Genomic DNA, 25,342 nt, shown 5'->3' on the forward strand with positions numbered 1-25,342 from the left:
ACCAAGGGTAACACTGCCTCTACAGAATATACCTGCCTGTCTCCAAGTGCCCTGGAGATCGTCCGTTTTGGTAATTTTTAGTGTCTAACAAGTCTCTTCTGTAGCAGAGAGCCAACCTTGACCCTGGGAAGAGAGGGACAAATAAGGCGAGAAGGAGCGGAAACCCTCTGGACCTGCTAACAGGGCTACAGGGGACCAACGTGCTCTTTTGAGTTTGAAGACTCCAGCTCAAACAGAAAGAAAGGGAAAATGTGACAATCGGTCACCAAGGAACTCATGACAAGTGGATGGTGAAGGAGAGGCAGGGGATACGGAGGGGAAGAAGCCCCTAGAGACCCACCCTGCAACCAGTGAAAACTACATTCAACTGCAGCAAACCAGAATGAATGGGCACTGGGATTCTGAGTCAGAGAAACCCTGGCTTGAGAACTGGCTCCACCACTTGCTGTATCTTGGGCAAAACCACATAACTCACAGAGCCTCTTCATCTGGGCCAGGAGTAAAATAGCGCCCCTTCCCCGCCTTCTTAAATTCCAAACTTTGCCAAACCCTTAATATGCTCTTGTTTCGACCCAATTTTCAAGAAGGTAGCTATGATTTCGATGATAGATAGGAGAGGGAGCATCAGCGGCAATAGTGAGAAAGCACGACGATCTGTGTCCACTTAGATATGGGGAGTGGGATCCCGGAAGGTTTCTAGCCAGCAATGAAGATCCCTAACCTTTAGGAAGGATGGGGATTTAACAACCAGTGAAAACCTGGAGCACCTACTTTGTGCTGTGATTTTTCACAGGATGTGGTTTTGGGGCGCCTGATGAGGCTCTCCTTCGGCTAGGGGAGGTCCTCCACGTGTTGTTGATAGAACCCCAAAGCTGCGACTAAGCTCCCAGACCTGGCTATTTACAAAAAGAGGACGCACGGGTTGGTGACCTCGACATCCCTGGATCCCAGCTGCCCCTGCGTCCGAGCAGGTGGGGAGCACTGCAAGGAGAGGGGGAATCCTCTGGCCCACGCGCAGCGACGCCCGCGCAGTAAGTGCCCTTGATGGATAACCGGGGGCGCCCGCGCGGGGAAGGGGCTCTGCGCTCCACGTGCCGGCCTAGCGCCGCGCCCCGCCCACGACTCCACCTCACCCTCACGGCTCCGCCCCTCTCTGGTCGCCCTCTGTCCTAAGCCCCGCCCCCCGCGGCTCGTCCTCCCCGGGAAGCCCAGTCCCCACAGCCTGGTCCCCAAGCTCCGGCCCGTCCCTCGCTGGTCGTCCTTCCCAGGAAGCCCCGCCCCTCGCAGCTCCGCCCCGCCCCCCGCAGCTCCGCCCCGCCCCTCGCAGCTCCGCCCCGCCCCTCGCAGCTCCGCCCCGCCCCTCGCAGCCCCTGGCTCTGCGCTCCCGGAGGCGCGGGCGGCGGGGCCCCGCGCCTTTTGTGTCGGGCTCGGCCCCCGCGCGCGCACTCCCCTCGGCGGCCGGGGGCGGGGGGACGCACGCGCGCGCACTCCCCTCGGCGGGCGGAGGGACGCCCCGTCAGTCCCGGCTCGCGGCCGAGCTCGCCCGCGCGCGCGCCCCGCCTCCCCCTCGGCGGCCCCCGCGCCCCGCCCGCGCCCGCCGGGCCGGCGCCCCGAGCCAAGGCGGGCGCGCGTTCGCCCCCTCCCCTCCGCCGCCCGCCCTGCCCCCGGCGGCGCGCGCTCACGCCGGCCCGGGCACGCGCCCGCCAAGATGGCAGGGGCCGGGGCCCAGCTGTCAGGCGCCGCCGCCGCAGCCCGTCCCTGCAGCTAGCGGCCCGGACGCCCGCCCCGAGAAGATGCGCCCCCGCTGCCCCGCGAAGCCCAGCGAGACGCGGAGCCGCCGCGCCCGGGGCCGGCTCCCCCGCTAACGCCCCGCGCCCCGCGCCGCGCCCCCGGCCCCGCGCGCCCGCCCCGGCAGCGACAATGAGGTGAGTCGCGCGAGCGGCGCGGCGGGAGAGGACGGGGCGGGCGGCGCGGGGGCGTTGGCGGGGGAGCCTCGGGAGCGGCGCGGGGGCGTCGAGGACGGCGGGCGGGCCGGGGGGGCGGCGGGGGGGCCCTGTGGGGCGGGGGCCGGGCCCGCGGGCAGGTGTGGCGGCGCCGGGCCGCGGCCGCTCGGCCTCCCCTCCCGGGCGCCCCCCGCCCCCGCCCCCGGCGCTGCGAGCCCCGCTTCGGCGGCCTGGGTGAGGCGGTTGCCCTCAGCCGCTCCCCTCTCTCGCCCCTTTCCCTGGCTTCTCGCGCGCTGGGGGCCCCACACCAGTGCAGGACCCCAACCAGCCCTCCCCGATTTACCCCCCAGCCAGGGCTCTGCCGGGTGTCAGGCCAAGAAATACAGCACCGCCGGCGCCCACGAGCCCGGAATCCCTTCTCCAGGGGTAACCCGACCCTGACTTGTCGGGGATGATCATCCCCTCCTTGCCTTTCCTTCCGTGTAATTTTACCTTCTAAACACATAGCCCTTTGCACCTGCGGTGTCTGTGGTTTCATCTTGCTTGTTTTGTGAACTTTACGCAAACGAAACAATACAGCAAATGTCCTTTTGTGTCTGCTGCCTCCCTTCACTCAAGTTGTTTTTGAGCTTCATCCATTTTCTTATTGATGTGTAGTATCCCATTGTATGAATATACCACAATTTGCCCATTCCACTGTTGGTAGACGTTGGGATTGTTTCTGCCTTTCGGCTGTCATGAATATGCTCGTATGTCTCCCGGGGCACTCACTTCTGTTGGGTATATACGCAGCCGTGGAATTTCTAGGTGGAAAGATAGGCATGTCTTCAAATTTAATAGATAATACCAAGCTTCCAAGGCATTTGACCGATTTATACTCCTTCCAGCAAGTGTGTTAGAGTTCCTGTGGTCCACGTCCTTGCCAGCACTTGGTATTGTCAGTCGTAAATTTTAGCCATCCTGGTGAGTGTGAAGTGGTATCCTGTGGTGGTTTTAAATGGAACTTTCTTGCAGACTGACGAGGTCATGTTTATTTGGTAGCCTCTTTTACTAAGTGCCTGTTCAGATGTTTTGCCCAGTTTTCTTTGGGGTTTACATGTCTAATTTGTAGTTCTGTTCCGAAGTCAAGAAGATTGTTTCTTGTAACACCTTGTGGAAATCTTATTATTTTGCCATTCAAATTAAAATCTACAGTCCACTTGGAATTTGTTTTTGTGTAACTTTGTGTATTTGTGTGTGTGTAACTTTTTTTGTGGAATTGATTTTTTTTTTTTGTGGAAAGGGGGGTTACATTTCACTTTTACCAAACACCATTTATTCAGCACTGATTATCAAAAAGGTCATTTTTGAGGGGCGCCTGGGTGGCTCAGTTGGTTATGCGACTGCTTTCGGCTCAGGTCATGATCCTGGAGTCCCTGGATCAAGTCCCGCATCGGGCTCCCTGCTCGGCAGGGAGTCTGCTTCTCCCTCTGACCCTCCCCCCTCTCATGTGCTCTCTCTCTCTCTCATTCTCTCTGTCTCAAATAAATAAATAAAATCTTAAAAAAAAAAAAAAAAAGGTCATTTTTCCTCTGTAGTTCTTCTGTGCCTTCTTTGTCACCTTCAAGACTTCCATTTGGGGCCATTTCTTTTCACCTGAAGAATACCCTTTAGTGTTCCTTTAGTGCAGGTCTGGGGTGACAGATTTCTTACAGTGTGTTTGCCAGTGTCATTATTTACATTGCATTAAAAAAAAAACCAAATAGCTTAATTGAGACACAATTCACACAGCATAAAATTTACTCATTTAAAGTATACAATTCAGTGGTTTTTAGTATTTTCACAGAGTTCTCCAACCATTACCACAATCTAATTTTAGAACATTTTCCTCCACTGTGAAGGGCCTTTTAGGTACTTACAGAATTCTTGGTTTGCCATTGTTTTCTTTAAGCATTTCAAAGATATTTCATTATTTCTGACTTGGATTGCTTCTTTTGAGAAGCCCCTTGTTAGTCTGTCGTTTTCTTGAAAGTAGTCTTTTTCTCTGGATGCTTTTAAAATGTTCTCTTTGTCTTTGGTTTTCAGAAATTTTTCTGTGCTGTCCCTGTTGGGGTTTTTTTTGTTTTTTTTTTTTAACTTATAACTGGAGTGCTTAGGGCTTCTTGAATCCGTGGCCTTACATCTTTCATTGGTTTTGGAAGTCATCATCCATTAGTACATCAAATATTGCTTCCACCCCATTCTATCTCACCTTTCTTTCTGGGACTCCAGTTACACATGTTAAATCATTCGTTGGATTTTGTCTCTTAACCTTCTGTGTTTTCTGTTTGTCTCTCTGTCCTTCATTCTGGGTATCTCCTCACTTATCTCTCTTTCTTCTGCTATAAATGATCTATTAAACCATCAATTGAGGGTGGGTTTTTTGGGTTTTTTTTAAAGATTTTATTTGTTTATTTGAGAGAGAGTGAGTGAGGGAGAGAGTGAGTGAGTGAGGGAGAGAGAACACAAGCTAGGGGGAGAGGCAGAGGCAGAGGGAGAAGCAGACTCCCCACTGAGGAGGGAGCCCCATGTGGGGCTTTATCCCAGGACCCCGAGATTAGGAACTGAGCTGAAGTCAGATGCTTAACTGACTGAGCCAGCCAGATGCCCCTTCGTTTTTTTTGTTTTTGTTTTTTTAACACCCAAGATGGGGCTCAAACTCATAAGCCTAAGATCAAGAGTCACGTGCTCTACCCACTGAGCCAGCTGGGCATGCCTCAGTTGAGTTTTTCATTTCAGTTACATATTTTTGGTTCTTTAATTTCCATTTGGTTTTCTTTTTATAGTTTACCATTATCTGCCAAAATTATCAATCTTGTCTTTTATCTCCTTGAATATGGTATGCATAATTATCTTAAAGTTTGTCTGATTATGGCACTATTTGTGAGTCTTTTCCAATGTCTGTTTTCTCTTGGTGTTCATTCATTTTGTCTTATCTCCTTATGTGCCTAGCCTTTTTTTTTTTTTTAATTTTGTGCTGGCCATTGAATTTGCACAATTATTTTGTAGAAATTGAGATCTAAGATGTTTTCCTCTGCCAGAAATAATTCACATTTGCTTTTGTCAGGCAAATGGGGCTCTTGGGATCTGGAGTCACTTCAGTACAGTCTCGGGGATCGGGCTGTTTCTAAACTGAGCTGCAGTCCCTGTGAGGGCCAGCCTGTTTGGTCCACCTTTACTCCCAGGGTTCAGCATTTCACCAGCACCTTCCCTCCCTAAGCCAACACCAAACTTTTGGCATTCCCTTTGGAATTGGCAAACACCCCCAGGGAAAAGTAGCTCTGAATACTGAGCTCACTTTCCTGACTCTCTGATGTTTCTTCCTCCTCCAGGCCTCCATGCAGATATTTATTATATTCTTTCCCTGCTTTTCTAGTTCTCTTCGGTTGGAGATTGTTCTGATTTACTTAGTCCGTGGTTGCTGGCAGTAAAAGCCCCTCATGCATACACGTTAGGGGCAGTTTGAGTCAGTATTCGATTCTGCAGGAGATTTAAGCTAGCAGTCTACAGAAGCTGTGGAGAATAATAGCAGCTATTTTCTTGTGTTATGTCAACTATATTAGATCGTCTCAGTTTGTGAAATGCTCTTAGAATCAAGACAATATAAATCTTTATTTCCCCTTAATATATAATTAGTTGAAAAAATGGCAGTTTAGTGCCGGTCATTACTGTGATGCAAAGGATATTGGAAGCAGATGCTTTCCTCTCTTTTTTCCGTATTTCTTCCTTTCTCCTGTTTTGATTTCCTTGTTTATTTGTTAAAAATTACCCTCTATCTGGTTCTCTTGAATAGAACATTTAATCTTTTGATCAACAATAACACAATAACATTATCATATTCTGTTCTTTTGGATCAGATAAAATGGCATGACTGCAGAAATGCAAGTTTGTAAATGGCTTTTCCAAAGTGAGCCATTCAGTTATTCTTTTTCTTTAAGCTGTCTGTTTTTTACACAGATTTTTTTAAATGGTGCTGACAGTTTACCATGGTTCTCTGTCACAGACTGTTTATAGTTAAGCAGCAGTGCATGTATATTGACATGTACCTCAAGTACTTGGCTTTTGCACAAGGATCTAAATTAGTCAAAGGAGTATATTCATTACCTCTGTTGTCAGCTCATTTGATTGGGATATTTATAAGCAACTTGGTTCATCCATGAAAAATATTTTGCTTTCTGTTCAATCCCAAGTTTTTTCAATGAAAATAACACATTATTTTTCTTGCTAGATAATCTCATGGGAGTATAGAGATGTGACCTGTTCATAAAGGTCTGCAAGGTAGTTTCCAAACCATCCCTTTTAAGGAGTGTCTAAGAAAGGCATAGGGCTCAAGATGCTTTCTCATGAATAAACTGAACATTTGAGGCACATATTTTTCACGTTTTAGGAAAAAAGTCCTGTTGAATCAAACTCCTCAGATAATTAAGGCTGTATCTGAGTTTTTCTTTGTTTTATAGACTATTGCCTGAATTCTTCCTTTTTCCTAACAGACCTTATATATTTTCATGTCTTCCTTCAAAAATCATTTTTTGAGGGCTTACTGATGCCTGATGCTGGATTAGGTGGGTAAGGAGGTGAAAAGAACCAGACCTCCCCTCCCAAATAGTCCCCCCTACAGACATTTACTAGATCCCTTTTTTACATCCTTTTTTACTTACTTTACTTTTTCACTTAAAAACCAACCCCCCCCCATACATGGTATAGTTTATTTCTGTTTATATGCTTTAGTCATTTATCTGTTGGGAACGGTCTTTTCTCTGAACATTTTCCTTATCTGCCTTTTATTTTTTAAAGATTTGATATATAGAAGGTTAAGATTTTTATGTCATTAAGTCTTTTTCTTTGTGATTTTCCTGTCATTTTTTATGTTTAAGATAGCATTCTTCTAGAAGTTTGATAAGTATTAAGTTGTTTTTCTATTTTATATATAAAATGTAAAAAAGTCATCCTTCAAATTGTCTGGAATATGAGGTGAAGATCAAAATTACATTTTTCTTCAAAATTGCTGATCGGATACTTGACTGTGTCAGTAGATACACGGCAGAAACATGAGGAACATTTCCTAAGTTAGATGGTGATACAGACATCCAGATCTCAAAATTGTCTTCAAGGGTGCATGGTTGCAGCCAGTAACATCTGAATGATGATCACCCCCCAGACTTCAGACAGTTACCTGCCCCCAACAGGGCCAGCCTTGTATATGTAAGACATGGCCGGTCCAGCATCCTGCAAGTCTGGTTTTGTGCCAGGGAACCACCTCATCTGGGCCAAGGGCATTTTATCAATCTTGGAGGTATACAGAATGCAGTGCAATTACAGGGCACAGGATAAGATACACAGGCACAAACACAGTCCTTATTTATCATCGTGAGCCTCTACTAGCTAACACATGTGGGTCCAAGTGCATTTCTGAACCTTGTGCTGCAGAATGGGGACAGAAGAGCATTCCTCCAAGTCATGGAGGGAGTCATTGGAAGTCATATTAGGGAGACCAGCTATAGAGTTGTGGGGTTTCTGTGTATTTTCCTAGGCTCTCTTTTGTTGTTCTGTCTGCCTGTTTTTAGGCCGGTGCTACTGCTTTATTGACCTTGTAGACGATGATTTTTTTTTTTAATTTTGAGTTTTACTTTTTTTTTATGATTTATTTATTTATTTATTTATTTATTTTAGAGAAAGAGAGCGAGAGCATGCGAGTGGGGGGAGGAGCAGAGGGAGAGAGACAAGCAGACCCCGTGCTGAGTGCAGAGCCCAACACGGGGCTCAATCTCAGGACCCTGAGATCATGACCTGAGCTGAAATCAGGAGTTGGACTCGCAACCAACTGAGCACCCCGAGTTTTACTTTTAATGGAAGTTTTAATGTCATTAATTTGTTGAACAATACAGAGCAGTTTAGAAACCTGTTTCAGAGTGTTTGAGGAAATACTCATTCAAGCCAGCAATATTCCAATGTTCTTTATATGAGACATATGTGGAAATGGTTCTCTAGTAGCTTATGCTAGTGATTTCCCAAGCTGGTGAAAAGAAGTCACCATGAATCATAGTGACATTTATTGTATTTTATTTTAAATTTTTATTTCAATTCCAGTTAACATACAGTGTAGTATTAGTTTCAGGTGTACAATTTAGTGATTCAGCACTTCCATACAACACCCAGTGCTCATCACAACACGTGCACTCCTTCATCCCCATCACCTATTTCACCCATCCTCCTACCCAACCCCCTCTCTGGTAACCACCAGTTTATTCTCTGTAGTTAAGAGCTTGTTTTCTTGGTTTGCCTCTTTCTCTCTCTCTTTTTTTTTCCCCTTTGCTCCTTTTTGGTTTATTTATTTCTTAAATTCTGTGAGTGAAATCATATGGTGTTTGTCTTTCTCTGACTTATTTCACTTAGCATAATACTCTCTATCCATGTCGTTGCACATGCCAGGATTTCATTCTTTCTTATGGCTGTGTATATTCCCTTGTATATATTTATTTGTGTGTGTATACACACACACACACACACACACACACCACAGCTTTATCCATTTATCAGTCGATGAACATTTGGGCTCTTTCCATACTTTGGCTATTGTAGATAATGCTGCTATAAACATCAGGGTGCATGTCTCCCTTTGAATTAGTATTTTTGTATTCTTTGTGTAAATATCTAGTAGTGCAATTGCTGGATCATAGGGTAGTTCTATTTTTAACTTTTTGAAGAACCTCCATTCTGTTTTCCAGAGTGGCTGCCCCAGTTTGCCTTCCCACCAGCGGTGCATGAGAGTTCCCCTTTCTCTACATTCTCACCAACATGTGTTTCTTGTGTTGTTGATTTTAGCTGTTCTGACAGGTGTGAGGTGATATCTCATTGTAGTTTTGATTTGCATTTCCCTGATGATGAGTGGTATTAAACATCTTTTCATGTGTCTGTTGGCCATCTGTATGTCTTGTTTGGGAAAATATCTATTCATGTCTTCTACCCATTTGCTAATTGGATTACCTGTGGGTTTTTTTGAGTTGTATAAATTCTTTATATATTTTGAATACTAACCCTTTATCAGATATGTCATTTGCAAATATCTTCTCCCATTCCACAGGATCCCTTTAATTTTATTGTTTCCTTCACTGAGCAGCTTTTTATTTTGATAAAGTCCCACTAGTTCATTTTTGCTTTTGTTTCCCTTGCTTCCAGAGATGTGTCTAGAAAGAAGTTGCCACAGCCGATGTCAAAGAGGTTGCTGCCTGTGTTCTCCTCTAGGATTTTAATGGTTTCATGTCTCACATTTAGATCTTTAATCCATTTTCAATTTATTTTTTTTAAAAAAGATTTATTTATTTATTTGTGAGAGAGAGAGAGAGAGCGTGCATGTGCATGGGGGTGGGGGGAGGAGCAGGGGGAGAGGGAGAGGGAAAGAGAGTCTTAAGCAGACTCCTCGCGGAGCACGGAGCCTGACCGCCTGACTGGGGCTCGATCTCACGACCCTGAGATCATGACAGGAGCCAAAACCAAGAGTTGGACACTTAACCAGGTGAACCACCCAGGCGCTCCTATTTTGAATATATTTTTGTGTATGGTGTAAGAAAGTAGTCCAGGTTCATTCTTCCGCGTGTTGCTGTCCAGTTTTCCCAACACCATCTGTTGAAGATACTTTTTCCTTTGGATATTCATTCCTGCCTTGTCAAAGATTAATTGACTATATAGTTGTGGGTTGATGATGATTTTTAATATGAGCAAAATCATCCTTTTGTTAAAGTACTGTCATTTTGAATTTGCTGATTTGGTAGTTTTGTTTGTATCTAGTTTTATAAACATAATAAATTTAACCTTAGATTTGTAATTGTACATAAATAAACTCCATGAAAATAAATCAGTTTCCCTTTAAAGGGAATCTATACACTACCTAAGTTTGAACTTTGCAGTAGACTATAAGCTTAACAGCTCTGAGTTGTTAAATGAAAATATCATAAATGCTAAAGTAATGTGAGGAGCACCTGCAGCTGACATCATGGTAGGGGGTGGGAAGGGCAATGGCCCCCTCAGCAAACAACTCTTAAGTTTTCTCTTTCCTAGCTCCAAAGGAGATCACCATAGAAGCAATTTCTAGTGGAAATTTTCTCTCACTTTTTAGAAAAATAACTTTTTCCTGATTTAAATGTGGTATATTGCATGCAGAGAATTTGAAAACATAGGAAGGTAGAGAAGACAATACAAATCAGCATTGATCCTGCTGTTTAGGGAAAACCACGTTAAACATGGACTGTAGTTCCTTTACATGTGTAAGGAAACATTTTTCACAAAATTGATATTGTACGGTGCATTTGATTTGGACATTTTACATTTAACATATATGTATTACCTCCTTGTTAAATAGTCCTTGAAAATATTTTAAATAGGTGAATAATATCTATTATATGGTATACCATAATTTATTTATCAGCACCCCAATTTTGGGACGGCTAACTTGCTTTTAGGTTTCATCATTGTAAATAACACAGTGGTTAATGTCTGTGCATATAATTCTTAGGATGCATCTTTGATTATCTCCTTAAGGTAAATTAGTAAAATGGTATTATTACTGGCATCAAAGGGTGTAAACATGTTAAAGTCTCTTGATAAACATTATCAGAATGTTAATTTTAAACAGAGAAGAGAGAAAGAAAGAGATAAAGTTAGTAAAAGGAAGTTTAATCCTGTCTTAACTTGGAGGTTCCCCCCAAAACAAAGGACTAGACAAAGAAGTAAATGGTGTGGTTTCACGTGCTCACCAGTAGGGGGAGCCCTGTTCCCGATTCCTCTATAGCTGCTGGTGTGAAGGTGCACTGCCTGTCTTTGTCTTTAAGGCTGTGTGAAAGACATTTTCTCCTCAGTTTGGAGTCAATGTTAGAGTGTGAACAAACTTTCTAAAAAACTGTTGTGTTATGCCACATTTTGCCCCCTGTTTTCTAAGCAGCCTGGGTTTTAGAGTCAGACCTGATTCTGCTCCAGAGCCACTCCTTACCTGACTGAGCAAATTCCTTAACCTTCATGAGCTTCCATTTTTCTCATGTGTACTGAGGATAATTCCACTTCCTGCACAGGGTTTTGTGAGGATCAATTGAGAATGCATAAGAAGTTCTTAGCCTGTGGTGTGCAATAAAGGTTAGTTATCTGCCTCCGCCACCCCAATTTGTTATGTCTACAAGGAAGATAAACCCTGAAAAACCTAGAACAATTCTGAATTCAGATATTCCGCCCTTTTTCAATCACTGTATCACTTATCTACCGTAAGTGGTAGGTTTGTGGCTAAGAAGCCATGGTTGCTACTAATGCTTCAATTTCTAAATGTAATTATCTATAAAAGATACACAGGCAAGCTGTTAAAATAAAGACAAAGGGGAGGCAGGCTATTGGGGGAGAAGAGATCATTGTACCAGAACATTTACATTAAGAAATAGTTATTGTGGGGCGCCTGGGTGGTTCAGTCGTTAAGCGTCGGCCTTCGGCTCAGGTCATGATCCCAGGATCCTGGGATCGAGCCCCACATCGGGCTCCCTGCTCATCGGGGAGCCTGCTTCTCCCTCTGCCCCTCCCCCCAGCTTGGTCGTGCACACACTCTCTCTCTCTCTCAAATAAATAAATAAAATCTTAAAAAAAAAAAAGAAAGAAAGAGTTCCTGCGGTTGAGCACATTTAGCTGTGAAGTCCACGGAAGCCGTGGCGGAAAGGGCAGCATGAGCTGTGGTAGCACAGACCTGCCTTTGTGGGGCTCTAAAGACGTTTTCTAGTATCTCAGAGACAATGGACCAGAGCTTGGTTTTGGAAGCCTCTTACACACCTCCTCCAGTCCTTTCTTCCTTGTGATCGACTTGACCTAGACCCCTTCCCTAAATGCTTTTAGCCCCCATAAACATTCTCTGACGCCTGCCTTCCTCTGGGCTCTCTCTGTGGAGCTGTTGCTATTGCTCTGATCTTTTCTCCTCTATTCTCTCTCAAAGGATCCTAAGTAAGAAAAGGTCTGATGGACTAATTCACCAGTTGACCAAAGTCTACTTCCCTTTCCCCTTCACCTTCTACATTCCAAGCCTTCAGATCTTTAGTTTAAATGTCACTTCCTCCAGGAGTCAATCCTTGACCCCTTCCCTGAGGGCCCTTCACTGTTACTTGCCTCTATAGCATCCCATACTTCCTCTTCCGTAACTCTTTGTATTTGTAATTACTTACATTTTTCCTCCTATGCTTCATGAAGGATTATGCCTGTTTGGATCTCTGTTGGATCCCTAGAGCCTAGCACTGTGCCTGGCACTTGGTAAATACTTGATAAATATTGATGTTGCCACCTATACCTAAAATGGGTAGTAAATCATGACATTCATTCCACCTTGACCTGGGTCCTTCCAAGTACAACATTCCAGGCATCCACCCCAAACCGTGGAAGCTGGCATCCAAATGAGAGCTGTTTCATTATGTGAATAATGATTTACTGCATTAATGGGGTGACAGTGCTTTAGCCCATTGTTCCCATCCTGCTGCTGTGGGACAGGATTTGCTTGTTGATGTGTGGATGGATTGTTTTTCCTGTTATTTCCTCGTAAGGACATTATGTACTGTAACTTTTGGTGTCCTGGATGTTTCTCAAACTTTACCGTGCCTGGGAATCACTTGTGAATGTTCTTCCAAAATGTAGATCCCATTGCCAGAGGTGGAGGAATGCTTTTTTAAAATCTGGTTTTCTCTTTCTATTAATAGAATTTATATTTTAGAACAATTTTAGGTTTACAGAAAAATTGAGCAGATAGTACAGAGAGTTCCCATATACCCTGCACACATATAAATTGTGTAATTTCCCCTGGTACTAACATCTTACATTTAAGGGCCATTTGTTACACTTAATGTGCCAATATTGATACATTCTTATTAGCTAAAGTCCGTACTTCATTCAAGTTTCCTTGCTTCTACCTTGTGTCCTTTTTCTGTTCCAGGGTCCCATCTGGGACACCACAGTACATTTCATTGTTGTATCTCCTTAAACTCCTCTTGGCTTTGATAGTTTTCCAGACTTTCCTTATTTTTGATGACCTTGACTTGTTTTAAGGAGTACTGGTTAGGTTGGTGTAGGATGCCCCTCTGTTGGAATTTGTCTCATGTTTTTCTCAGGGTTAGAGTGGGGTTGTAAGTTAGGGGAGGAAGATCGCAGAGATAAGGTGCCATTTTCTCACATCATATAGAGGGTACGTACTAGCAACGTGGCTTATGGCTGTTGATATTGACCGCAATCACCTGGCTAATGTAGTGTTTGTCAGGCACCATCCTTGCAAAGTTAGTCTCTTAGTCCCCTTTTTAAGAAGGTTACTGTTCACAGCCCACACTTAAGGAGTGGGGACTTATGCTGCTTCTCCTGATGCGTGCTTTTTAAGTATTAATAATTAAGTATTTTTATGTGCGTTAGAAGAAAACAGTGCATCACATCCCTGGTATTTTAACTGGGTTCCCCAGAGGGCTGTATCTGAGACAAAGGCCCACGTGAGAGGGGCTTTTGAGGGAGTGTTCCCTCTGGGAGCAGGAATGAGGGGAGGGCAGTGCAACAGAAGGAGGAAGAGCCAACATAGGCATTCGGTCCTGATCAGGCCATCGCTCTAAGCCGCCGACTGATGATAACTTCACTGCGCAGGACTCCTGTTTGTGGGGAGAAAGGGAGACGCATATACCCATCAGCTGCTGTCTGCCTTTGACAGAGGATTGACATCAATCGCCTTGCACGTGGAGGTGTTCCCCGGTGGCCCTGAGAGGGCTCCCATGGCACCCCTGGAGCAGGGACAGGGAAGCAGGTCGGAGCCTGGGCAAGACTGGTCACTTCAGCGGTGGCTAGAATCAGAACCGGTGAGGTAGGAGGAGCGGAAATGAGGCAGAAGAGGTGCTTCATGCATGTGGTTTTGTGAATATTATTACTAAATAGAAAGGAGATAGATTTCATTGTTTTCATCTCTTAGTGCATTGCTTCTTGATTTTCAGCCATTGCTGCAAAGTTTCCTATCCTTCCAGGTTGCCTTCGCCTGTGTTTTTCTAGTACTTGTATGCTTCCTTTTCTTTTTGTTGTGCCCAAACGTTTTAATCTCTGATCCAGTTGCAAGGATATGTACGGTTGGAGGGATGGATCCAATTTTATCCTTTTTTGTCTGTTTTTTAAGTTATCGCAATACCACTTACTAAAAGTTTCATTTTCTCCCACTGGTTTGAGATGCTGTCTTTTGTCATATTTAACTAATTTGACCTATTTCTCGATTTTCTGTTACATTCCATTGGTCTATATTTATTCATGTGCCAGTACTTCACTTTTAATTAAAGAGGCTTCATAATAGGTTTTAATATTTAGTAGGGCTAGTACTCTTGTTGTTCTAGTGCACCGATTTTAAAGAAAAAGTCTAAGTAATAGCACTCATGTTAAATAGACATGACAAAAATCATGAATGACTGGAGCTTGGGAAATAGTGCTTTGGCCCAAAGGAACAAATCTGGAATGGCATGACTCAGGCATCTATATGCTCCTTGGGGAGAATTCTCATTGATGACATGATGCCTGTGGCTTTTGAATATGAATCCAAGAGATATGAGGGAGGCTAGAGATCACTCACAGGTGGTATCGCTTTCCAGGATAGGATTGTTAGCATATCAAGGCAATCCCTACCCTGAGTCATCCTCCTCTAAAATTACTGATGAAACCACAGTTTATTTTGGAGATTTTTGACCTGTTGAAAATACTCATTTGTAAAACCATAGAAAGTTAGAAATCCTCTAAGTCTGGTGGTTTTTAATCCTCACTGGGTATCAGAAACGCTTGAAAAGGCCCTCTTTCCTGGCTTCTCCCCGTGCCAGGGCCCTACCTCAGAAGATTCCGTTAATCTGGGGTAAGGTGTTCTGTTGTTGTTTTGTTTTATTGTTAAAGTCTCTAGATTATTATTAAATGTGCAGCCAGAGTGGAGAACTGCTGACCTAGTCACCAGGTCAGGAACAAGGCTGGTTTTTCTGGCATTGTAGTTCCAACACCCAGCAGTGGACCCGGAAGGTAGAAAGCGCTTAATAAATGTTTGTTGACTAATATGTGAGTCCCTCCTTACTTGGATGAAAAATAGACACAGACTCCAGAAGTCACTTGCCTGGGACTCACGAGGTCATGGGCTAACAAGGGCGGGAAGCACAGGTCTGGTCTTTTTTCCCCACTGTCCTCTGTCCACATCCTCCCCTTTACTTACAGGCAGAAGTGGCCGAGGGCAGTTGCTGTCTTGACTCATGTGTTGTCCAGTGTTGTGATCTTGACCCTACTGCTACTTAGTCTAGCAAACAGCACAGCTCAGGGGTGAGCCTGAGACTTTGTGGTAAGATCACTGGACTGTGTCAGCCTGTGTTTGGTGTCAGCCCACCTCGTGGGGTGAGGGAGGCCGAGGGCAGAAGGGGGCAGGGGCACGGCCAAGTGCAGTTCCCTGTGCACCTGCTGTGCGCCAGGCTCTGAGCCTGCGAGTTTACAGCTGTCTCATTTTTTGACGGGAGTTTCACACCCTCGATTCCAGCCGTAAAGCACATTAGAGTTTTGATTAAAATGCAAATGACAATACTTTTAATTAATGCTTTATTTTAGTTAGGTTGTATGGTTTTCTGTTAGTCAACAGTAATTCCAATCTGTTTTCCCATAGCCCACATTGCTTCATTCAGTCTTGATTTAGGTAGTCTCCTGGGAAAGACTCAAATTTCAAAACTGGTACAGTTTTAAACGAAGGTTTTGTTAAGTTTGCTGGATTTGGGGGTTCTTCTGGCAGTGGTTTTTCAGGTTGTTTGGACCAGTCCTACTAAGAACAGGAGAAGGTGGAAAGTCAAGAAAGAAAATCAATTTGAAGGCATGGGAGAGCCACCAGGCAGAAGGACTTGTAGAACCAAGATTTGGGAGAGGGCAGACAGGTATGCCTGACATTTGGCACCCTTTCTCCCCTTGAAACATTGCCAAAATCATTGAAGTTGCCACCTGAGAAGATGATTAGAGCTTTAGGCAGATTCATGGGACTGGGGAGATACTGGTGTTCAGAGCCCGCCAAGGAGGAGGAGCCCTCGTAAACTCGCCAGGCTTTTCCTGTGGGCTCTGCTTAGGGACAGGGGTGAGCCAGAGAGAGACTGGCCCTCTCAGAAACAGGAGGACTGCTTTGAGTATCTGATTATCTTCAGGTGATGTGGGGTTGTTTGTACCCCCGGCCTACCTGCCTGCTGGAAGCAAGAGTAAATCCTCTCTAGAAATGTCTCCCACTACCTGTGCAGCTTTCATATGCAGTGAGTGGCCCTCAGTCCGAAATGACCAGATCTTTGAGAAGGTAAAACTTAACCAAAAACCAAGGGAAAATACAGACAACAGAAATAGACAAAATCGTCCGACTTGGATTTTAAAAGGACTGAGAGTAGTTTGTTTAAGGAAGTAAACTGTGTTGTACCTTTCCTTGTTCATCATGGCCATCCCAGTTTAGAGGCGGACTCCGACTCTAGCCAAGGCTGTTTCTAGTCTGACTGTGGTGAGCAGCTGTGTCTGCCTCTTGTCCTCAGATATATTTGCATGGTTGTAAGCATCTTTGCTTTATCCCATCCTGGATAGCTTTGAGGTTGGGACAGGAGAGAAACTGGAATGATGACCACAGGCTCTTAGACCTGAGAGCTAGAAGAGCCCCTGATCCAGTTTTTGGATCTTACTATGTTTTTATCCTTGAGAGACATGGACATTGTGATTGGATTAGGCAGTGTAAACACTCATGGATGTAATTTTATACAGTAAAGGTGGTGGTAAATATTTAACATAAGCATTTCAGTAAATGTGAATTCTTGAAAAATACTTCAAAAATTTAAATTGACTATAGTAAATGTGATTTTTTTTTTTAAGTACAGACTTCTTTGTACTAAAACTACATGACTACTACTTATTTGTTTCTGTGTACCAGATCTGCTTAAATTTTTACTTGAAATATATCTATTGAGTACGTACCACATGCAAGACAGTGGGCCCGGGACAAGGCTACAGACATTAGCAAGAGCTGGCCCTTCGAGAGAGCCAAGAAGGGGTTCTGAGCCTGAGATGAAAATGTCAGAAAGGGGGCGCCTGGGGGGCTCAGACGTTAAGCGTCTGCCTTCGGCTCAGGTCATGATCCCAGGGTCCTGGGGTGGAGCCCCACATCGGCCTCCCTGCTCTGTGGGAAGCCTGCTTCTCCCTCTCCCACTCCCCCTGCTTGTGTTCCCTCTCTCGCTGTGTCTCTCTCTGTCAAATAAATAAATCAAATATTAAAAAAAAGAAAGAAAAAGAAAATATCAGAAAGGAGGTGTGAATTTTTGGTTTTATTTATTTTTATTTTTTTGCATTTGCAGTGGGCTACGTTAGGGGATGTTATCTTCTGTTCTGGTTCTTCCCTTTTGCACTTCTTTGAGCTGGTTCATTTTCTTCCTGTTGGCTTTTTAGTTGCTTAAAGACCAGTGGTCTTCAGAAAGTCTTGCCTTATCTTAATTAAATATCCTCCGTTCTTCCAGTTTTTCATGATTTATCTCTAATTAGTGTCCCTTTTAAGGGCCTTCCTTTCACTAAGCTCTGACGTGCTGAAGCCCCATTAGCAATGTAAAAATTTAAATTCTGTAACTGTATTGATCACAGAACAACATTGGCCCTGGCCACAGACGAAACCCTTTATACAGAATGGAAACACAGCACACCTTGGAGCCTGTGTGCCTGTAGACAGATCAGATGTACCACGAGGACTGCCTTCTTGTGCCGGCTGAGATTTCTACCTGAGCAACGTTAGGGTCCTGTTTATAACACTTCCTTTCCCGGGAAGAGGGAAAATGCTCTCCGCAATTTGTGTCACTACATAAAATAGAACTGTAAGCAACATACTGTTTCAGATAAAGAGTCTCACATAGAAGAGCAGCACTGAAAAGAGAACCAGCTGGTCCCCTCACGAGAGCAAAGAGTAATGTGCCTCAGAGTGTCCGAGTCTGCGGCTGATGAGGCAGCGTTACTGTGAATCTCACAGATGGGTCATCACTCACCCGAGTGTTTATCGGGCGCACTGGGCTGATCCATGGGCTGTAGGTAGAAGACATGGTTTTCTACACAGGGAGCTCAGTCCCAAGGAGACAGAGCGCAGGCACCTTCGGTTCGGCATGTCTAACATTGGCCTCGCTGTTGCTAAATTTATGACCAGTTGGTTTTTGAAAAAAATGACGAGACAGTTGAATGGGAGAAAATAGCCTTTTTGACAAATGCTGGGACAGATGAATATCCACAAAAAAAGGAATGAAGTTGAACCTCTACCTCACTCCATGTACAGAAGTTAATTCAAAATAGGTTATGCACTTCAGTGTAAGAGGTGGAGCTTTAAAACTCTTGTAGGAGAAAATATGAGAGAATCTTCATGGCTTGGGGTTAGGCAGTGGTTTCTTAGAAATGACACCAAAACACAAATGATAAAAGAAAAAATAGATAAATTGGATTTCATCAAAATTAAAAGCTTGTGTGCTACATGCATATACCCCATACTGTCAAGAAGTTGAGAAGACAGCTCACAGCATGAGAGAAAATATTTGCAAATCATTTATCTGGTCAGGGACTTACATCTAGAATATATAAAGAACTCCTACAACTTAATAATAAAAAGACAAACAATCCTTAACTTAAAAATGGGCAAGTGATTTCAACAGACGCTTCTTCAGAGAAGATCTACAGATGGCCAGGAAGCACATGAAAAGGTGCTCAGCTTCCTTAGACATGAGGAAATGCAAACCAGAGCCACGGTGGGTCACCACCTCACCACCCACTAGGAGAGCTAGAATAAAAACACTAGTAACAAGGGTTGGCGAGGACACACGTGACGGTCACACACTGAGTAAGTGGCGACGTGGATAAATCCCCTACTGGAACCCTCCTTCATTGCTGGGGAGAACGTAAAAGGGTGCAGCAGCTTTGGAAAACAGTTTGGCAGGTCTTCAAATATTAAACACATAGAGTTACCATATGTCTCCGCATTTCCACTCCTAGGCATATACCCAAGAGAAAATAAAACACAGGTTTACACAAAACTTACACATGAATGTTCATCGCAGCATTATTCCTAACGGCAGAACAGTGGCGACAGCCCAGAGGTCTGTGCACGAGGACTGCAGACAAGGTGTGGTGTAGCCACTGGAATAGAGTCCCGGCGAAAGGGACAGAAGTACCAGCGCTGACAATGTGATGAACTTAGAGCACAGGATGCCGCGTAAATGAGACCAGTCACGGAAGACCACACATTGTGTGATTCCACTTGTATGAAATGTCCAGAGGGGGCAAATTCATAGAGACAGAGGTAGATTCGTAGTTGCTTAGGGTGCATGGGGGTGGCGATGAGAAGTGGCTGCTAATAGGTTTCTTTGGGGGATGATGAAAACTTTTTTAAAAATATTTATTTATTTATTTTTTTATTTTAGAGAATTAGCACGTGAGTTGGGTGAGGAACAGAGAGAGAGGGAGAGAGAGAATCTTAAGCAGGCTCCACACTCAGCACAGAGCCCAAAACGGGGCTCAGTCTCTTGACCCTGAGATCATGACCTGAACTGAAGTCAGGAGTTAGATGCTTAACCGACTGAGCCACAATTTTTTTTTTAAGTAATCCACCCCCAGCATGGGGCTGGAACTCACAACCCCAAGATCAAGAGTCCCACATTACACTGACTGAGCCAGCCGGGCGCCCCCGAAACATTCTAAATTTAGATTGCAGTGATGGTCACACCATGCTGTGAATATACTAAAAAATCATGAATTGTATACTTTTTTTTTTAGATTATTTATTTATTTGACAGAGAGACAGCAAGAGACAGAGCACAAGCAGGGGGAGCAGCAGAGGGAGAGGGAGAAGCAGGCCTCCCGCTGAGCAGGGAGCCTGAGGCGGGGCTCGATCCCAGGGCCCTGGGATCATGACCTGAGCCGAAGGCAGACGCTTAACGACTGAGCCACCCAGGCGCCCCCATGAATTGTATACTTTAAGTGGATGAATATCATGGAATAAAAATTTGTTTCTCAGTAAATCTGTTTTTTAGTTGAACTCACTGCTTTCCTTCCCAGACTCTGTGAGATGTATGCTGGTGATCTCACAGTGGAGACCTGGAGACTTACTGGAGTCATTCAGTTCCCTCCCGCCACATCCAGGTGGCCATGTTGTCATTTTTTTCCTCCTCGAAATCTCTTTTGTCTGTCCCCTTCTCCAGAGCCATGATACTGAATTAAGTCAGGTCTTCATCACCGTTAAAACACTCTAATTGCATTCCACTTTTGTTCTTTACCTCCTAAAAAGTCTTTCTGTACTTTGTTAAATTGATAATAATCAAATCTGAGTTAATATTTTCTTCCTAAGTTTCATTAGGATATTTCTATGTCTCTCTGGATGAAGTCATGACTCCTTAGCATAGTATTTAAAGTCTTGCATGAACTGGCCTCTCTCTGCCTCTTCAGATTAATTTCTTCTCTTCTCCTTATAAGGAATCTACCCTCACATGTTCTTGCATATGATGTTCCTCCTGATTGTAATGCCACGTTTCAAGTGATTGACAGCCACATGTGGCCGGTGGCTACCATGTTGGACAGAACAGATTGGAGAACTTCCACATTGTATCCTAAGCACTTAGTAAATATTTGCTGAGTGAATGAATATGATCGTAGCTGTTATCTGCAGGCGTCCACCCAGCTTCTGCTTTTGTGTTCCCTGGGTCATGAGGCAGCATAGTGGACTCCTCAATCGGCCCTAGCTATCTCTTCCTTCTTCTCGTTACACTTAGCTGGTATTTGCTTCTCTGAAATTTCTGCTGATCGATTCTAGTTCTACACCATCCAAAACAGTACCCACATTATTAGACTACAGCAGTCATTTCCTCAAAATCCGTTCCACCCTGGGTTAAACACTTGGCTCATTTAAACCTTGTGTAACATAGCCAGCGCAGCAGTGTCTGATTTGTTAGTGCTTCTTAGAGTTGTTGACTCCAGATACGGTGTAACCAGTGCAGAATCCAGGGCTTTATCAACTCTCTCTCTGATATACACATTTCAAGTTGTGCAGCCCTAATTATAAGTGTCAGCATCTGCCACAAAGTGCAGCAGTTAGCAAAGGAGCTGGCTGAAAGAATTATTCATTGAATGTATGTTGAATTAAGACTTTGTAAACTTTTTTGGAGGACAGTGTTTTCTGTCACTGAGTGTATGATTAAATAAATTTTAATCATACTTGAATTTTCTTCTTTTTTTAAAGATTTTATTTGAGGGAGAGAGAGAGCGAGAGCACGCATGAGTGTGGGGAGGGGCAGAGGGAGAGGAAGAGGACCTCAAGCAGACTCCAGGCTGAGCACAGAGCCCACCTCAGGGCTCAATCCCATGACCCTGAAATCATGACCTGAGCCGAAATCAAAAGTCGGACCCTCAACCCACAGAGCTACCCACGTGCCCCTGAAATTGTTTCTTAACTGCTCTAGTAATCATAAAAATATTTGATCATTGTGGAAAATTTAAAGACTGTGGGTAAACAGCAAGAATAAGACGACAAGTGCTGATCACATAATCTAGAGAATCTAGAGATAGTCACTGTAGCTTTGTGTCCTTTTTCTATGGCCACACATTTTTTAAAAATGTATGTATTGCAGATTTGTACTATGCATACAGCTTTGTAGCTTTTATTTACCAATATGCCATGTTTAATGACATATTTGTGTCATTAAATATTCTAGAGCTTACCTTTTCTCAACATTTTATTATGAAAATTTTCAGACTCAGAAAAATTGAATTATCTAGTAAACACCTATATACCTACCACTATTTTACTTTATTTGCTTTGTCACTTTTCTATCCATGTATTTATCTTTCTATCTTTCCATCAATTCATCTTTTTTTTTTTGGTAAGACTTTAACTTTTTAACGACTGTACAGTACTTCATTGACTGGAGGTATCTAGATTATTTAACCACATAGTCATCCAGTTGTTGGGTACTTAGGTTGTTTTCCATTTATATTATGGTTGTTTTCTCATTGTTGACTTTTGAGATTTTGTTACATGTTCTAGATAGAAGTCATTTATCAGACCTATAGTCTGCAGTGTTTCCTCCCAGTGTGTAGCTTGCCTTTTCATTTTCTTTTTTTTTAAGATTTTATTTATTTATTTATTTGAGAGAGAGCACACGTGTGCAAGAGCAGGGGGAGAGGGAAGCAGACTCCCCGCTGAGCAGGGAGCCTGACGTGGAGCCCAATCCACCGGACCCTGGGATCATGACCTGAGCCAAAGGCAGACGCTTAACCGACTGAGCCACCCAGGCGCCCTGACCTTTCATTTTCTTAGTGATGTACATATATTTTTAATTTTGATGAAGTCCAGTTTACCAGTATTTTCTTTTATGGATCATTCTTTGCCTACCCCAAAATCAGGGAGATTTTCTCCTGTGTTTGTTTCTAGAAGGTTTATATTTTAATTCTCACACTTAGTCTATGATCCATTTTAAGTTAATTCTTGTGTATGGTGTGAGTTAAGGGCCTAAGTTCACATTTTTGCATATGGATTTCCAATTATTTCAGTACCATTTGTTGAAAAAAACGTGTTTTTCTCCATGAGTTTTCTTAGCATCTATACTGAGAATCATTTGACTTTCTACTCATTCATTTTTAACTTGATAGAGAATAGAATAAATCTCATTTCTGTTTAACTGTGTTTTGCCTCTGTTCTGATGGCTTCATTTATACCAAGTGTTTTGGAAACAGTTTATTTTCTATGGTAGATCTCATCTTGATTGTGATGATGGGTGGCAGAGGTATGGGGAGTTGTAAAGAATTGGGAAAATATCGTCAAGGGTACCCTGTTCTTACCCCTTCTCCCTGTCATTGAGGTTGGTTATTTGCCTAGGAACGTGAGTGATAACTATATATTCGGTGAAGTGTTGACAAAAACAGTGATCAAGTAAATGCTTTACTTGTGAAAAAAACATCTTCTGGCATGTACCAGGATATCAGCAAAGCTCAGAAAACTTCCTTAAGACTAAAAGTTACTTTTTTCCAGTGCTCTCTCTTTTGAAGTCTGCTTCCTTTGGGGAATAACTTAATCCCTTTTTACAGTTTGTAAAAATGTGACAGAATGTGAACTTTGAGTTTGAAAGTGTAGTTTGGCAAGAAGTTCTGAACTCTGTTTCCTTATTAATGTACTTAGTAATAATAACAGTAGTTGGTGTTAATGAGTATTGTTCATGTGCCAGGCACTTTTCTAACTGCTTAATGAACATTGTCTTTAATCTTTGCAGTCTCTAATCTTTGCAGTAACCACGGAAGGCAGGTACTACCGTTGCTCTCTTTTTATGGGTGAGGAGTCTGAGGCACTGAAAGACAAGTGACTTGGGCATTTGGCTGGAAAGCCTGGGCCCCAGCAGAACCCAAGCTTGGGAATCACAGCTCTGTACCGCTCAAAAATTCACGGCTGTGGAGTTCCAGAGAGTTCCAGAGAGTTCCAGAGACTGTCAAATAATAAAATCTTAAAAAAAAAAAGAGAGACTGTTACTTAATCCACAGTCCAAGCCTTCAGTTTGTATTCCATATTTCCCATCTTTGTTAATGTGTTCATTTTTTTAATCACTTGTAAATATAATTGTTTGCCAAGGTGTAACTCTTTCGGCATTTCTGGTAGGGCTGGCATAGCTATCTGCCTTCTCATTGACAATTTAAAGCTTTGAGTAAGTGAAGAAGCCGGAAGGAAAGGATCATGTAGATGTTTAGACTCACAATTGAGTTTCTTCTGTCAGTTGTTTTCTTGCCTAAAAGGCAGGGTCATGGCCTCCTACACATATTAATTGGCAGGTAGGCTCATACTTTATATAGTAAAGGTCAGGAAACGGGGGATTTTACTGCCACAGTTGGGTGTATCGTATCTGTTCAGTGTCCGTTGGCCAGGGTACATGGTTTTGATCCTGGGAGAAAAAAGGGTTAGGGCAGGGGGTTCCTAGGAGTGGGGATAGGAGAAGGGAGCTGGGTTTAGATTCATGGGAGCTAGGGGATAGGCCTGGCTCTGCCTGAACTTGCTGCTGATCTTGGAGAATTGTCCCCTATGCTAAGCCTCATCGCTACCATGCATCTGTTTATGAAGGAAGGGGGCCAAATTGCCTGATGTCTCAGGGCCCTTCTGCTTCCACAGCCTGACGTTCTGGGAGGACTTTCTGACTCAGGAGGACAGACTGATTCAGGGTGCTGGACATCCAAAATTGGGGCAGAACCAAGTCATGTGAGCCGTAAACATAAATGTCTCCTTTTCTTGGTTGGTCTCATTAGGGAGAAGTGATCCTGATGTAAGTACACTCCAAACTCTGCTTTGCTCCCTGGTGTCTCTGGCCGTACTCTTAAGTAGGGCTGAAGGCCTCGCTTTATTTTCCTCCCTCTTCACCTTTCCCAAAGGCACGGACTATAGACCGTTCCCTTTCTGTTGTCGAGCATGGTTGGCAGTGCAGAGCTTGCCTTTGATCAGGTTCACTTAACTGCCTGGATCCATGGTTTCCTCTCTAAAATAGGGATAGTAATCCCCTCTTGCCCGCCATGCTAGGTGGTTCTTTGACCATAGAGGACAGTGTCTGAGAAATGTTTTCAAAGGGCTCTGTAAATGTTAGATCTCATTAAGGTACAACACAGTGAGAGTATGGACATGCCAGCTATGAAAGGGTTTCAGCGAGTGGCACCTCAAAGAAGTTAGCACTTCCTCTTAGGCTGTGGAAAGAAGTACGAGTTCCCATCTTTATCATCAGGAGAATGAAACCGTGGTCCTGGGCACCGGCATTTATGTCCGCTTGCCGGTTCTGTGCTGGGCAGTCAGGACGCTGGGCCAAACTGGACCAGGGTTTCTTGGGAAGCTCCGATTCCAGTCCCATCAAGGCAGACTTTATTTTCAGGTAGGCAGGGATTAGGCTCTTTGGGGAAAGGTCAGTAAATTATTACTAATTAATAAAATCCGCATGTTTGTTAGATTTTAAAGGCTTCCTAAAATTAGTTTATTGGAGCCAAGAGGCTGTAAAATAAATTGACCAAAAAAAAAAAAAACTCCCGTAATGATCATAGCAACTTTTCCCATTTATACTATACAAAAATCTTTTACATACTTAGCACAGCATCCCAAGAGGTAGGTAAATATTATTCTCATTTTAGAAGTGAGAAAACTAAGGCTCAGAGAAACAACTTGTCCAGTGTCACCCAGTTTGTTGTTGGCACACCTGAGGCTGGGGGGAAGAAGAACTAGCTTTTATTGAACTTTTTCTAACTGCAAACTGCTTTCACATTTACAATCTCATTTAACCATGTGATAGCCTTACGAATTGGCACAATCCTGTTTCATGGATGAGGTAACTGAAGATCAGCAGGGTTAAAAA

General features: G+C 43.7%; 1 protein-coding gene across 1 annotated transcript in view; it reads left to right on the forward strand.

The window, feature by feature from the left end:
• Nucleotides 1-1,649: 1,649 nt before the first annotated feature.
• EVL (Enah/Vasp-like) overlaps nt 1,650-25,342 on the forward strand; it is a 146,325-nt gene continuing 122,632 nt past the window's right edge. Inside the window, exon 1 of the mRNA XM_045901515.3 lies at nt 1,650-1,925. Within this exon, the coding sequence (XP_045757471.1) occupies nt 1,921-1,925 (5 nt within the window). The 5' untranslated portion in view covers nt 1,650-1,920. The remainder of the gene's footprint in view (nt 1,926-25,342) is intronic.

This window comes from Mirounga angustirostris, unplaced genomic scaffold (assembly GCF_029215605.1).
Source record: "Mirounga angustirostris isolate CCGP_5_RB_7025 unplaced genomic scaffold, mMirAng1.0.hap1 SCAF_9, whole genome shotgun sequence".
NCBI lineage: Eukaryota > Metazoa > Chordata > Mammalia > Carnivora > Phocidae > Mirounga > Mirounga angustirostris.